Source organism: Mesoplodon mirus (assembly GCF_964341445.2).
Source record: "Mesoplodon mirus genome assembly, chromosome: X".
Classification (NCBI taxonomy): Eukaryota; Metazoa; Chordata; class Mammalia; order Artiodactyla; family Ziphiidae; genus Mesoplodon; species Mesoplodon mirus.
This window is the reverse complement of record NC_138981.1, coordinates 116,886,666-116,902,610: the sequence shown is the minus strand read 5'-3', so window position 1 is coordinate 116,902,610 and position 15,945 is coordinate 116,886,666. Positions and strand designations below refer to the sequence as shown.

The 15,945-nt window shown below is 38.6% G+C and overlaps 1 protein-coding gene across 9 annotated transcripts in view; it reads left to right on the top strand.

The window, feature by feature from the left end:
* Nucleotides 1-15,945, top strand: part of ARHGEF6 (Rac/Cdc42 guanine nucleotide exchange factor 6) — a 111,772-nt gene that overhangs the window by 61,937 nt on the left and 33,890 nt on the right. For all 9 annotated transcript variants that reach the window (XM_082610090.1, XM_082610089.1, XM_082610087.1 and 6 more), the window contains 3 exons: nt 1,847-1,941; nt 5,157-5,252; nt 6,487-6,609. In XM_082610090.1, coding sequence (XP_082466216.1) covers nt 1,847-1,941; nt 5,157-5,252; nt 6,487-6,609 — 314 coding nt within the window. The remainder of the gene's footprint in view (nt 1-1,846; nt 1,942-5,156; nt 5,253-6,486; nt 6,610-15,945) is intronic.

Genomic DNA, 15,945 nt, shown 5'->3' with positions numbered 1-15,945 from the left:
ACAACTTAAGCCCTAGCTTTTTTTCTTTTTTTTTTTTTCTGTGGTACGCGGGCCTCTCACTGTTGTGGCCTCTCCCGTGGCGGAGCACAGGCTCCGGACGCGCAGGCTCAGTGGCCATGGCTCACGGGGCCCAGCCGCTCCGCGGCATGTGAGATCTTCCCAGACCGGGGCACGAACCTGTGTCCCCTGCATCGGCAGGCGGACTCTCAACCACTGCGCCACCAGGGAAGCCCCAAGCCCTAGCTTTTTTTTTTTTTTTTTTGCTGTACGTGGGCCTCTCACTGTTGTGGCCTCTCCCGTTGCGGAGCACAGGCTCCAGACGCGCAGGCTCAGCGGCCATGGCTCACAGGCCTAGCCACTCCGTGGCATGCGGGATCTTCCCGGTCCGGGACACGAACCCATGTCCCCCGCATCGGCAGGCGGACTCTCAACCACTGCGCCACCAGGGAAGCCCAGCCCTAGCTTTTGAAGCCACCCTGTGGCCTATGTCCTTGTCAACTAGGAGTGATATTGCCCTTCAGGTGACATCTGGCAATGTCTGGACACATTTTTAGTTGTCATAATGGGGTAGGGGTGGCATGCAACTGACATCTGGTGGGTAGACGTCAGGGATGTTGTTAAACATCCTACAGTGCACAGGGCATCTGCTCACAACAAAGAGCTATCTACCCCTGAGGTAGGTGAAATGTCACAATCTGAAATGAGCCTTAAAACTGAAGCAACCTGTCCATTGGTAGCAGAGCCTGGATGACCACCTTCCAGTCCAGTTGTTTCCCAAAAAACCCACAGCTACCTGGACCTCCAATTGCTTTGTCCACTCCACCTGTCAGTAGCAGATCATCATGCACTGTCTTGTGAGTGTATGTCTGGCATATTGGTAGGCTAAGGGGCTTCTCCTGGCTAAAAATGCTTCACATTGTCTTGTGAGCCCGTGCTTAATGTCTCCCTCTGAAGACAGAGTAGAAACTCCCTGAGGACAGACATGGCCTTTGGCACCAAGGAGGCACTCCGTAAATTTGTGTTGAATGGATTAGGAGATATGAGAGAAAATACACCAAAATGTTAACTTGGTGATCTCTAGGAGCTTAGAATGAAGGTTACAGCTGCCTCCAGAAGAGGCTGGGAAATGAGGTGTGACCCCAGGGTTGGTGGGGGCAGAGAAGTTGTGGACCTGTACATTGGTTGTTTTGCTGATAGGATTTTCATTTGGCTATCATTAATAATACTGGTAAGCATCATTTTCCTTGTTAAATTCCTCACATTTCAGCTTCTTTTTCTCTTTGAAATGTTCATACTAGCACTTTTTACCTTTATTAAAAAACCAGTTTTAACTGCTTAAAAATTCAGTGTCTTCAGATTTTGTCACCTAAAGATTTTCTCAAGAACATAATTTTAAAAAAATCTTTTTTTGGTGTTTGACATCGGTTATCATGAAATTATCCTGACACTGAATCTCTATGTCTTGAGGTAGCTGGTCTCAATTTCCTCATCCATAAAATGGGAATGATGATCCTTTGTTAGCCGAGACCTTTGCTGAGGATAAAATGATTTAAAACACGTGAAAGCATTCTGAGCAGTACTGTGTAAATGAAAAGGCCCCTCCAATTATGGGTAATTCTGAAAAAATGTGTTCGTATGAGTTATGCAGTATAACCAGTTGTCATGCAATTATTAGAGTAGTTTACTAGAATGAAACAAAGTGCATTCAGATTTTGTGCTCCTTACTTACAGTGCTAGCTGAATAAATAGGACTTTTTTTCTGATAATTTGGTTAAAAGATCTAAAACTCTATTTTAACTTGGACTTTTCTGACAGTTACAATACCTTGACCTTTGTTTCTCCATAGGTGTTACAGAATATCTTGGACACTGAAAAAGATTATGCTAAAGAACTTCAGTCTCTTCTTGTTACTTACTTAAGACCCCTGCAGTCCAATAACAAGTAAGATTTATATTTTAAACCTCTCGCTAAGCAAAGCAAGATAATGTCAGTAGATGGAGTCATTACTCTTATGTCACTGAATAATTGATTTTGCCCTTTAGAAGAATTTCCACAGATCACAGGTTGCCAAGAACATGGTCAAGGCAACAGAAATTATGCAAGATGTAGCTTTTGGAGAGCTTGGCTTTCTTTCTCTTCTGGCTGTGGAGGGAAGGAGCTGATCTGCCTTTCTGTCTGTCACCATTTTTATCTTGTACGTTTTAGAAGTAATACATCTTGTTTTACCTTCCAGAAGAAGGACTTGCTGGTGTTTTTATGCAGAAAGCACAGACACTGGAAATTCTTGTGCTTGCTCTGACCTTGACTTGCCAGGGCCGAAACTCTTTCCCATGCTCCCAGAGTGGAAAAAGCGTGGCATTTTGTGAATGTTCCTAAGAGCAATTCAAGCCAGTATTTCACCCAGGCAAAAGTGAATGAGAAAGAGGTGTTAAAAATATTCAAACCTTATCCTGGTCTTAGAAATCTGAAGGCCTGAATTGAAAACTTACTTTTCACAAAAGAAAAATATTGACCGTTCATTTTTTAGGCTTGTAGGCCTGGCATATGTAACAAATAATAGCTAAGTGCATTTATGTGTGTTTTTTATTTTAATGGATTAAACTTTACTAGAGATTATGATCTATAAGTCAAATGGTAAATTTAGTGGTTGATACATAGAATGGAGGACAGAAATCTCTTCTTGTTTCTCAGTTTAAGAGTTTATTTTTGCCAAACAATTGCCTAAACTGTTGGCTTCAGGCTTAAATAAGTTTAATGTATTTCACTATTTTCTCCCTTTTCCTAAATCATGCTTGCTTAGGCATAATGTCCTGCTAAATTTCCTACTCAGTTATTTTCATGGCACTATGGGAATCTTACTTCAGTATGAAAGGATTTTGTATTCCTGTGTTTTGTCAGAGTTTAACTGATCAACAACAAAGTGGCTTTTGTTATTATTATGTAAAACATGAAGTGCTCTGTGAATCATAGCCCTTAGAGCTGAATGGAACCTCAGTGAATCATTGGGTCTAGTGCCCTGGAAGAAATGACTATCCTCATTGAATAAATTAAAAAAACCCCAAAGTCCAGAGAGTCTCCCTGTCCTGCCCATCACATGGTCAGTCAGTGGCCAGACTCAACCCACTGCGTTTCCTGCCACCGAGTGAAATGTGGTTCCGTGTTCTAGAGGTGACAGGCAGAGGAGGAGAGGGGAACTGAAGTGGTAACCCTGGCAGCGGAAGATGGTAAGATTTCAAATGAAGGAGTGACTGATTAGCAATCAAGAAATAGTCAAAGGAAAAGAAAAGAGCCACGGCAGAGGAGGTGAGAGACCCGAGTCAGAACCGCACTGTTCCCAAGGGAATTCAAAATGCAGTTCTAGTCACTTTCCATTGGTTCTGCCTTGTAGACCCCAAAGTGATTTGAGCAAAGGGGACTGTTTATTGTTTGATCCTGAAAGGTCCAGATAAGCCTCCAGTCAGGTTCTTGCTGCTATGGGGGAACAGCAGCCAGGGAAGCTGGCTAAAGGGTTTCGCTTTTGATACCCATGAGAGGGGTTTTCCAGCTTGTGGTTCAGGAGGGCATCAGAGCAGAGGAACTGGGTGCTTTTTATACTCTAGAGGTTACTGGTAACGTCTGTTTGGGTCTTCCTTTTCTTTGTCAGCAAAAATTACTCTCCTGGAAACCCTCCCCTTGTATTATTATACTAAGGAGAAAGAACATGTGGCAGACATTGGCCTTTTAAGTAAATCTTTAGAAAAGTTTTCTCTCAAAAAGTGGTTAGGGGCTTCCCTGGTGGCGCAGTGGTTGAGAGTCCGCCTGCCGATGCAGGGGACACGGGTTCGTGCCCCGGTCCGGGAAGATCCCACATGCCACGGAGTGGCTGGGCCCGTGAGCCATGGCCGCTGAGACTGCGCGTCCGGAGCCTGTGCTCCGCAACGGGAGAGGCCACAACAGTGAGAGGCCCGCATACCGAAAAAAAAAAAAAAAAAGTGGTTAGGAGCATGGACTCTGGAGCTAGAATGTTTGGGTTCAAATTCTGGCTTCATTCACAGGCTTTGGGACTTTGGCTGATTTGCTTTAACCTCTCTGTGCCTGGATTTCCTTATGTGTAAAACAGAAACAGCAATAGTACCTACCTCATAAAGTTGTAAGGTTAAGACGAGTTGTTATTTGTAAAATGCTTACCTCAGTGTTAAGCGCTGTATTAGTGCTGGCTCTTGTTTTTATCACCTATTATTTGGTAGGGGAAGAAAGGATGAGAAAATTCTTAGTACAGAGGCACTCGATTAAAATGGTTCAGTTTGTGTTTGACTCCATTCCATTCCAAAAGCAAACAAACACATCAGTACTATTTTCTTCCCTCCTATTTCCGCTCAAGATTTCCTTTAGTTGATTTTTGAGTGGCATATGTAATGTCTTTCAATTACTTTCCCAGCTCCTCTAGAGGAGAGTATTCAAAAGATTTTACACTTATTCCCAGCTATGATGTATTCTACCCATTTAGATACTTAGATATTTTTTGTTGAGATATAATTGACATATAACATTATATTAGTTTCAGGTGTACAGTGTAATGATTCTATATTTGTATATACTGTGAAATGATCACCACAGTAAATCTAGTTAACATTCACCATCACACACAGTTACAAATTTTTTTTTCTTGTGATAGAACTTTTAAGATCTACTCTCTCAGCAACTCTTTCCACTATGCAGTACAGTATTATTAACTATGGTCACCATGATGTACATTACAGCCCTATGACTTACTTATTTTATAACTAGAAGCTTGAACCTTTTGACCCCCATTCCACCCCCCGTCCCCCCCTTTGGCGACCACCAATCTGTTCTCTGTAGATGCTTAAATGTTAAGCACTTGCTATTCATTTACTCCTTGCTTTGTAAAATACCTAAATGTACCTTATAAACACTCATTTTCTTTAGGATCATTATTCTTGTTATGGAAAAGGGAAATCAAGGAAAGAAGCTTTAGAAAATTGCTTGAGATCACAGAGTTGGTGTCAGTTAAAAAGCAAAAGTTAAAATGTAGGGATTGCTTCCCTTCTCCCATTTGCCAGTTACTAGCAAACTATCAGCTAACTAGACTAGAGATAGATAACTAGAGTCATCCCCAAGTTCTTTTCACTGAAACTACATATATATATTTTTTTCAGTCTGAGTACGGTAGAATTTACTTCTTTATTGGGAAACTTCGAGGAAGTATGCACGTTTCAACAGACGCTCTGCCAAGCCTTGGAAGAATGTTCAAAGTAAGTGTCGCACATCGCCATCAAGATAGCTAGCAACATTGGGTTTTTTGGTGTGCTTTGTTTTCTTTTAACTGTTGTCTTAGATAGGGGCACTTTATATTTATGCATTTATTATGCATTTATACATTTATTCCAACTTTGATAAATTGCCCCAGTACAGAGAAAATCTATTAGGTGGTGGTATTCACAGAGTCAACCCACTAGTTGCTTATCAGGACTCTACATCTGGTCAGTTATTTCTCACTTTATTTAAAAATCATATTGACAAATAAGGTCTAAATTGTCATGGATGATGCCTTTGTCATCGATTAGATATTTTTCTTTTGTACATTGTAAATTACTTTTCCAAGTAATATCTTTATGTGAACCACAACGCATCATTGATGGCTAGCTAGCTCATTGAAGTGTTCAACTTCATACTGCAGAATGAACTGTGATGATCATCAGGCAATATGTTTCTGGAGCAAGATTCGTTTTCCAAGTAGTGGATCTCGGAGAATTGGTGACTTTCATCGTCTATAGGGAATTTGGGGCAATTGCCTGTTTCTTGAGCTTAATGAGACATGGGTGGTTGTCCAGGGACGAAGCTGGTGAGAACCCCCTCTAAAGAGACCTGAGGAACCACTGCAAATGCTGATAGGGATCCATATTATTGGTATGAAAAGATGGTGACTAAGTGAGAAGAGCAGATTACTATTACTATTTAGACTTTGCTTTTCATTTTATATAGAAACATGTAGAAGAGAGTCCAAGGAATATGCCAACATTGTTATAATAGATATCTCTGAATGGTGGAATTCCGAGTAATTTTTTTTCTTTCTTGTGTTTTTTTGATTTTTCTGCAAACTAAAATGGGTGCCATGTAATTCTAATTCTGTCATTTTTGGATTCAGTTAGTTTTGTCTGTACTTGAACTTCATGCAAATTAATCAAGAGTATTTTTAGTGTGCCTGGCTAAATTTGAATATTATAATTTGAATAAGTATCTTAAAAAACCCTAGTAATTCCAAATAAGTATCTGACCCTGTATATTGGAGCTATGTTTGGTGGCTAAAGTTTAAAACAGTGGCCAAGAACTTACATTTCATAGATAAAATGGTTATAATATAGAAGTTTCTTTTTAACTTTGGCAAAAGAATTCATAAGGTTTGCATGTTGCCAGGTTTAATTGGAATCATCTTCCTTTATCCTGTTTCCTATTTTACATTCTGTGTTTCATCTGTTTTGCTTACAGGTTTCCAGAAAACCAACACAAAGTAGGTGGTTGTCTACTGAACCTCATGCCTCATTTTAAATCTATGTATCTGGCTTACTGTGCAAATCATCCTTCAGCTGTAAATGTACTCACCCAGCACAGGTAAATCATTAACATTTCCCCCAAAAAGCTGTTTTGCAATGATATCCTTTCCCAGGACTACCTCATTTGGAAATCCAAGATCTCCCACTGAACTCTTGATTATCCCCATTCATCATACCAGAAGTTGATTCATTGTTATATGGATTTATTGTTCATTCATGCAACAAATAATTTATTGAGCACCTACTATGTGCAAGGTCCTATAGTAGTTGATGGGGATACAGTAGTGAACAAGGAAGAGAAGGTCCCTTCCCTCATGGAGCATAGACTCTTGAGAGAAATAAACATGAAATTAAATGTTGTAAGCATGTTGTATTAGAAAAGGGTAATTAAAAGGAAGCTGTGAGACTTTGAACATGGTATCGAAGTGTGGAGTGAAGGAAGGGTCAGGGAAGGCTTTCTTGAAGGAAAATTCTATTTAGAGCCAATGGTTTAGCCTTCCCCATCCCAGTGAATGTTTTATCCAAGTTGCTGCAGAGCTAAGCTGCCTAGGTTCATCTCTTTTTCACTCTCCCTTTGTCTGGTAGAGGAAGTCTCAAGTGGTAATATGGCTAAAAGGCAGGTATCAGCAGGGAAAGGTGGAAGGAAACTAACCCTGTGAACTGGGTGTCAGGTACTCTAAGCAAAGGTCTCTGATGACAATTATACATGAATATAAATTGTTTCAGATTCATGGGGAACAGCAGCACAGTATCTCCTTTAAGAGTCCTTGCAAGGGACCCAGATAAGCTCACATCTCTCCTACCCTTCCTTACCCTCTGATGACTCACCCTTGACACATTCACTGATACATTCATCTGGGCCAGAATTCTGTAGGATAGGCTTGAAGACACAGTTTGGACTTTGAAGCCATGTGCTAGGAATCCAGGTGGGACAATAGGAAGAACAACACACAGAGTCTCTTATGACTGAACTCGGAGATTAGATTCAGAACCGACATGATTCTGGAGGCTGCTCAAGACTGAAAAGATTATTCTTCTTTTAATTTGACTTGTACATCCAGACCCAGGCTGGAACAGTAGGTGACAACAACCCTCAGAAGTGATGGAAACTTTGGCTTTGTCCTGGTTCATTAGGAGCTTGATTGGCTTTATAGAGCTGTTATGTAAGGGCATGTTGAAGGTAGAATTCAGTAGGTCCTACTTGAAGGTGAATTTTACTTCCCTGATGAAAGTTGTGAACTCTTGTGGAATAGCAAATATGGAAGTTGGAGTTTAAAGAAAGAGAAGCCATGACTCTGGATTATTTAGGCAAGTGGCTCAACTGCTTAGAGCTAATAATAACACTGACAATGTGCCAGGCACATGATGTAAAAGCCTATGAGGGAGTTACTATTATTACCATCTCTGCTTTACAGATAAGACATTAGAAGGTTAAGTAATCTGCCCAAGTACTCATAGCTGTTAAGTGGTTGAGCCAGAATTAGAATCCAGATCAGTCAGACTTCTAAAAAAGTGTTTTTATTAAGACATGTATTTCACCTACAAAGTGAATAATCTAAATGCAAACTTAAAGAATTATCATAAAATGAGCACCCATGTACCCACCACCCAGCTTAAGAAATAAAATTTTACCATTTCTTTTTTAATATAGTAACTTTATTGAGATATAATTCACATACCATACAATTCACCCATTTAAAGTGTACAGTTAAATTATTTTTAGTATATTCAGAGTTGTGCAACCATCACCACAATCAAGTTTAGAAGGTTTTCATCATTCTCCAAACAAACCTATACTCATTAGCTGTCACTCCCCATTGCCAGCCTAAGGCAACCACTAAAATACTTTATGTCACTATGGATTTGCTTATTCTGAACATTTCATTTAAGTGGAATCACACAACATATGGCCTTTTGTGTCTGGCTTCTTTCACTCAGCATAATGTTTTCAAGGTTCATCCATGTTGTTGCACTTAACAGTACATTGTTTTTTTAAATTGCCATACATGCAATGAAAAATATTTCATTGTATGGATACCGCATATTGATCTTCCATTCACCAGTTTGTGGACATATGGATTGTGAATGGTGCTACTATGAAGATTCATGTACAAGTCGTTGCGTAGACCTGTGTTTTCATTTCTCTTGGGCAGATATGTAGGAGTGAAATTGCTGGGTCATATGGTAACTCTATGTTTCACTTTTAGAGGAACTGTGAGACTGTTTTCCAAAGTGGCTACACCAATTTATATTCCTACTAGCAATTTATGACAGTTTCATTTTCTCCACATCCTCACCAACATTTGTTATCATCAGTCTTTTTGATTATAGCCAGTCTAGAGGGTATGAAGTGACGATATCTCATTTTGATATTGATTTGCATTTCCCTAATGACTAATGATGTTGAGCATCTTTCATGTGCTTTATTGGTAATTGGTGTACCTTCATTTGGGGAAACGTCTGTTCAGATCCTTCGCCTATTGTTAAATTGGGTTACTTGATTCATTACTGAGATATGTATGATTCACATACCATAAATCCACCATTTTAAAGTGTAGAACTCAGTGGTTGTTAATATATTAGGTTGTGCAACCATCACCACTATTTAGGTCCAGAACATTTTCATCACCCCAAAAAGAAACCCCTTACCCAGTAGCAGTCGCTGTCCATTTCTCTAAGGGCTAATGATGTCGAACATTTTTTTCCCTCAAACCCTTTGTCTGTTTTTTAGGTGGGTTATTCATCTTTTCATTGTTGAGTGGCAACATTTCTTTATATATTCTTCTTTATATATTCTTATCAGACGTGTGATTTGCAAAAAACTTCATTTTGTGGGTTTGCTTGGTATCTTTTGAAGCACAGAAGTTTTAATTTTAAATTTAATTTTGATGACATCCAATGTATCTATTTTATCTATTTTGCTTATATTTTTGGTGTTATATCTAAAAAATTGTTGCCTAATCTAGGTTATGAAGACTTATGCCTATCTAAGAATTTAATATTGTTAACTCAAGTTTAGCTCTTTAATCCTTCTTGAGTTAATTTTTACATATGATGTGCGGTAGGGGTCCAACTTCATTCTTTAGCATGTGAATATCCAATTGTCCCAGCACCATTTGTTGATTTCTGTTCTTATAAATTTGTTACATTGTGTTTTATGTCACAGAATACATTATGCTCAGTTCAACTACATCCTTACTAATTTTCGACCTGCTGGATTTCTTGATTACTGATAGAGGGATGGATCACAATAGTGGATCTATCTATTTTTGTTCTTCTTTCTCTAGTTCCTTTAGGTGTAAGGTTAGATTTTTTATTTGAGTTTTTTCTTGTTTCTTGAGGTAGGATTGTATTGCTATAAACTTCCCTCTTAGAACTGCTTTTGCTGCATCCCATAGGTTTTGGGTCATTGTGTTTTCATTGTCATTTGTTTCTAGGTATTTTTTGATTTCCTCTTTGATTTCTTCAGTGATCTCTTGGTTATTTAGTAGTGTATTGTTTAGCCTCCATGTATTTGTATTTCTTACAGTTTTTTTCCTGTAATTGATATCTAGTCTCATAGTGTTGTGATCAGAAAAGATACTTGATATAATTTCAGTTTTCTTAAATTTACCAAGGCTTGACTTGTGACCCAAGATATGATGTATCCTGGAGAACGTACCATGAGCACTTGAGAAGAAAGTGTATTCTGTTGTTTTTGGATGGAATGTCCTATAAATATCAATTAAGTCCATCTTGTTTAATGTATCATTTAAAGCTTGTGTTTCCTTATTTATTTTCATTTTGGATGATCTGTCCATTGGTGAAAGAGAGGTGTTAACGTCACCTACTATGATTGTGTTACTGTTGATTTCCCCTTTTATGGCTGTTAGCATTTGCCTTTTGTACTGAGGTGCTCCTGTGTTAGGTGAATAAATATTTACAATTGTTATATTTTCCTCTTGGATTGATCCCTTGATCATTATGTAGTGTCCTTCTTTGTCTGTTGTAATAGTCTTTATTTTAAAGTCCATTTTTTCTGATATGAGAATTGCTATTCCAGCTTTCTTTTGATTTCCATTTGCATGGAATATCTTTTTCCATCTCCTCACTTTCAGTCTGTGTGTGTCCCTACATGTGAAGTGGGTCTCTTGTAGACAGCATGTGTACGGGTCTTGTTTTTGTATCCATTCAGCCAGTCTATGTCTGTTGGTTGGAGCATTTAAACCATTTACATTTTAGGTAGTTATCAATATGTATGTTCCTATTACCATTTTCTTAATTGTTTTGGGTTTGTTGTTGTAGGTCTTTTCCTTTTCTTGTGTTCCCTGCCTAGAGAAGTTCCTTTAGCATTTGTTGTAAAGCTGGTTTGGTGGTGCTCAATTCTCTTAGCTTTTGCTTGTCTGTAAAGGTTTTAATTTCTTCATCAAATCTGAATGAGATCCTTGCTGGGTAGAGTAATCTTGGTTGTAGGTTTTTCCCTTTCCTCACTTTAAATATGTCCTGCTACTCCCTTCTGGCTTGTAGAGTTTCTGCTGAAAGATCAGCTGTTAACCTTATGGGGATTCCCTTGTATGTTATTTGTTGCTTTTCTCTTCCTGCTTTTAATATTTTTCTTTGTATTTATTTTTTGATAGCTTGATTAATATGTGCCTTGGCATGTTTCTCCTTGGATTTATCCTGTATGGGACTCTCTGTGCTTCCTGGATTTGATTGATTATTTCCTTTCCCATGTTAGGGAAGTTTTCTACTGTAATGTCTTCAAATATTTTCTCAGACCCTTTCTTTTTCTCTTCATCTTTTGTGACCCCTATAATTTGAATGTTGGTACGTTTAATGTTGTTACAGAGGTCTCTGAGACTGTCTTCAATTCTTTTCATTCTCTTTTCTTTATTCTGCTCTGTGGTAGTTATCTCCACTATTTTATCTTCCAGGTCACTTATCTGCTCTTCTGCCTCATTTATTCTGCTATTGATTTCTTCTAGATAATTTTTAATTTCATTTATTGTGTTGTTCATCAGTGTTTGTTTGCTGTTTAGTTCTTCTAGGTGCTTGTTAAACGTTTCTTTTATTTCCTCCATTCTATTTCCAAGATTTTGGAACATCTTTACTATCATTACTCTGAATTCTTTTTCAGGTAGGCTGCCTATTTCTTCTTCATTTGTTTGGTCTGGTGGATTTTTACCTTGCTCCTTCATCTGCTGTGTATTTCTCTGTCTTCTCATTTTGCTTAATTTACTGTGTTTGGGGTCTCCTTTTCGCAGGTTACAGGTTCTTAGTTCCCGTTGTTCTTGGTGTCTGCCCCCAGTGGATAAGTTTGGTTCAGAGGCTTGTGTAGGCTTCCTGGTGGAGGGGACTGGTGGGCAGGTGGATTCTTAACCACTGCACCACCAGGGAAGTCCTATCACTTTTTTTTTTTTTTTGCCTCATGTATTTTGATGTTCTGTTGTTAGGTGCATTCATGTTAAGGATTGCTTTGTCTTGTTGGAGAAATGGCCCTTGTATCTTTATGTAATTCTCTCTCTTTATCCCTGATAGTTTTCCAAGTTCTGATGTCAGTTTTTTTCTGAAATTAATATAGCTAATCCAGCTATCTTTTGATTGCTGTTAATATTTCATTTCCCATACCTTTGCTTATAATCTGTCTGTGTCTTGTAGACAATATATAATTGAGTCTTGCTTTTTTAATCCACTTTGAGAATTTCTGTCCTTTAACTGACATAGTTAGACCATTCACATTTAAAGTGATTATTATTATAGTTGGATTAATATCTAAAATGTTTGTAACCATTTTCTATTCATTTCCCTTGTTCTTTCTTTACTGCCCCCCTTTTACTGCCTTCTGTGGTTTTATTATTATTATTATTATTATTATTATTATTATTATTATTATTTTTAATTTTGACTATGACACCCGGCATGTGGGATCTTAGTTCCTCAACCAGGGATCGAACCTCTGCCCCCTGAAGTGGAAGCACAGAGTCTTAACCACTGGACTGCTAGGGAAGTCCTGCATTCTCTGGTTTTAGTTAAACATTTTATATGATTTCATTTTCTCTTCTTCTCTTTGTCTTTTTCTGAAAAAAATTTATTGATTTCCCTAGAGTTTGTAATATCCATTTACAACTAACCTAACAGCACTTTCACATAACACTTACCATTTCACAGGTAATGCAGGTATCTTATAACAGAGTATTCTAAATTTTTCCCCCTCATCTCTTATTGTTCTCATTCATTTCATGTATCCATAACATAAAATCACTCAATATACTGTTGCTTTTATTACTTTGAACAGCTATCTATTACATCTGTTAAGAATACGAAAAAAGATTTTATTTTAATTGCATTTATTATTCTCTGACACTCTTCCTTCTCATGTAGATCCAAGTTTCCTTCTCTCTGAAATACTTCTTTTAACAATATTTGATAGGAGGTCTACTGGTGACAGTTTCCCTCAGTTTTTGTTTGCCTAAGAAAGTTTTATTTTGCCTCCACTTTTTTTCCTTCTATTTTTATTGTGGTAAAACAAACAAACGTATAACATGAGATCTACCCTCCTAACAAAAGTTTAAGTGTACAGTACAGTATTGTTAAGTATAAGCACAATTTTGTACAGCAGATCTCTAGAAATTTTTCGTCTTCCATAACGGAAACTTATATCTACTGAACAGCAACTCCCCATTTCTCCCTTACCCCAGCCCCTGGAAATCATCATTTTACTTTCTGCTTCTATGAGTTTGACTACTTCAGATACCTTATATAAATGGAATCATGTAGTATGTTTCCTTCTGTGACTGGCTTATTTCACTTAGCAAAATGTCCTCAGAGTTCATCCATGTTTTCACATATGACAGGATTTCCTTCTCTTTAAAGAGGTATGCATATGCATACCACATTTCTTTATCCATTCATTCATCAATGGCCATTTATGTTGTTTCACAACTTGGCTATGAGAATGCAAATGTCTCTTCGAGGTCTTGATTTCAGTTTATTTAGGTAAATAACCAAAAGTTGGATTGCTGGATTAAATGGTAGTTGTATTTTCAGTGTTTTGAGGAACTTCCATACTGTTTCCACTGTGGCTGCACCAATTTACATTCCCACCAACAGTGCACAGAGGTTCCAAATTCTTCACATCTTTGCCAACATTTGTCTTTATTTATTTATTTATTTTTGGATAATGGCCATCCTAATCAGATGTGAGGGGATGTCTCATTGTATGTGTGTGTGTGTGTTTACAGTAACTATTACACTTCTCTACTTAAATGTATACAATCTCATGTAGTAAGGGTCATGTATCTCTTTTCCTCAGATAAATACTAATGTAATATTTAATTGAAGTATAGTTGCTGTACAATAGTATATAAGTTACAGGTGTATAATATAGTGATTCACAGTTTTTAAAGGTTATACTCCATTTATAGTTATTATAAAATATCATTGTGGGGCTTCCCTGGTGGCGCAGTGGTTAAGAGTCCGCCTGCCGATGCAGGGGACACGGGTTCGTGCCCCGGTCTGGGAAGATCCCACATGCCGCAGAGTGGCTGGGCCCGTGAGCCATGGCTGCTGAGCCTGCGCGTCCGGAGCCTGTGCTCCGCAACGGGAGGGGCCACAACAGTGAGAGGCCCACGTACCGGAAAAAAAAAATATCATTGTGGTTTTCATTTGCACTTCCCTGATGATTAGTGTTGCTGAGCATCTTTTCATGTACCATTTGCATGTCTTCTTAGGAAAAATGTCTATTCAAGTCCTTTGCCCACTTCTTTTTTGTTTTTTGCGGTATGCGGGCCTCTCACTGCTGTGGCCTCTCCCGTTGCGGAGCACAGGCTCCGGACGCGCAGGCTCAGCAGCCATGGCTCACGGGCCCAGCCGCTCCGCGGCATATGGGATCCTCCCGGACTGGGGCACGAACCCGTATCCCCCGCATCGGCAGGCGGACTCTCAACCACTGCGCCACCAGGGAGGCCCCACTTCTTTTTTTTTTAACATCTTTATTGACGTATAATTGCTTTACAATGGTGTGTTAGTTTCTGCTTTATAACAAAGTGAATCAGCTGTACATATACATATATCCCCATATCTCTTCGCTCTTACATCTCCATCCCTCCCACCCTCCCTATCCCACCCCTCTAGGGGGTCACAAAGCACCAAGCTGATCTCCCTGTGCTATGCGGCTGCTTCCCATTAGCTATCAGTTTTACATTTGGTAGTGTACATATGCACATGCCACTCTCTCACTTTGTCCCAGCTTACCCTTCCCCCTCCCCATGTCCTCAAGTCCATTCTCTAGTAGGTCTGCATCTTTATTCCCGCCCTGCCCCTAGGTTCTTCATGACCATTTTTTTTCTTTTTTTAGATTCCATATATATGTGTTAGCATATGGTATTTGTTTTTCTCTTTCTGACTTACTTCACTCTGTATGACAGTCTCTAGGTCCATCCACCTCACTACAAATAACTCAATTTTGTTTCTCTTTATGGCTGAGTAATATTCCATTGTATATATGTGCCACATCTTCTTTATCCATTCATCTGTCATTGGACACTTAGGTTGCTTCCATGTCCTGGCTATTGTAAATAGAGCTGCAATGAACATTGTGGTACATGACTCTTTCTGAATTATGGTTTTCTTGGGGTATATGCCCAGTAGTGGGATTGCTGGGTCGTATGGTAGTTCTATTTTTAGTTTTTTAAGGAACCTCCATACTCTTCTCCATAGTGGCTGTATCAATTAACTTTCCCACCAACAGTGCAAGAGGGTTCCCTTTTCTCCACACCCTCTCCAGCATTTATTGTTTCTAGATTTTTTGATGATGGCCATTCTGACTGGTGTGAGGTGATATCTCATTGTAGTTTTGATTTGCATTTCTCTAATGATTAAAGATGTTGAGCATTCTTTCATGTGTTTGTTACTTTGCCCACTTCTAAGTTAGGTTATTAGTATCTTTACTATTGAGTTGCAGGAATTCCTTATTGTTTTGGAGATTAGACCCTTATCAAATAGATGATTTGTAAATATTTTTTCCTTTTCCATAGGTTGCCTTTTCACTCTTATGATTGTTTGCTTTGCTGTGAAAAATCCTTTTAGTTTGATGTAGTTCCACTTGCCTATTTTTTGTTTTGTTAACTGTGCTCTTGGTATCATATTCAAGAAATCATTGCCAAGACCAATGTTTGGAAGCATTTCTCCTGTTTACTTCCAGGAATTTAGAACTTCAAGTTTTATGTTTAAGTCTTGAATCCATTTTGAGTTGATTTTTGTGTGTGGTGTGAGGTAAGGTTCCAGTTTTCTTTTTTTTTTTTTGCATGTGCATATTCAGTTTTCCCAGTACCATTTGTCGAAGACTGTTTTTTTCTCATTATATATTCTTGGCACCCTTGTCAAAGATCATTTAAACATATATACACAGATTTAT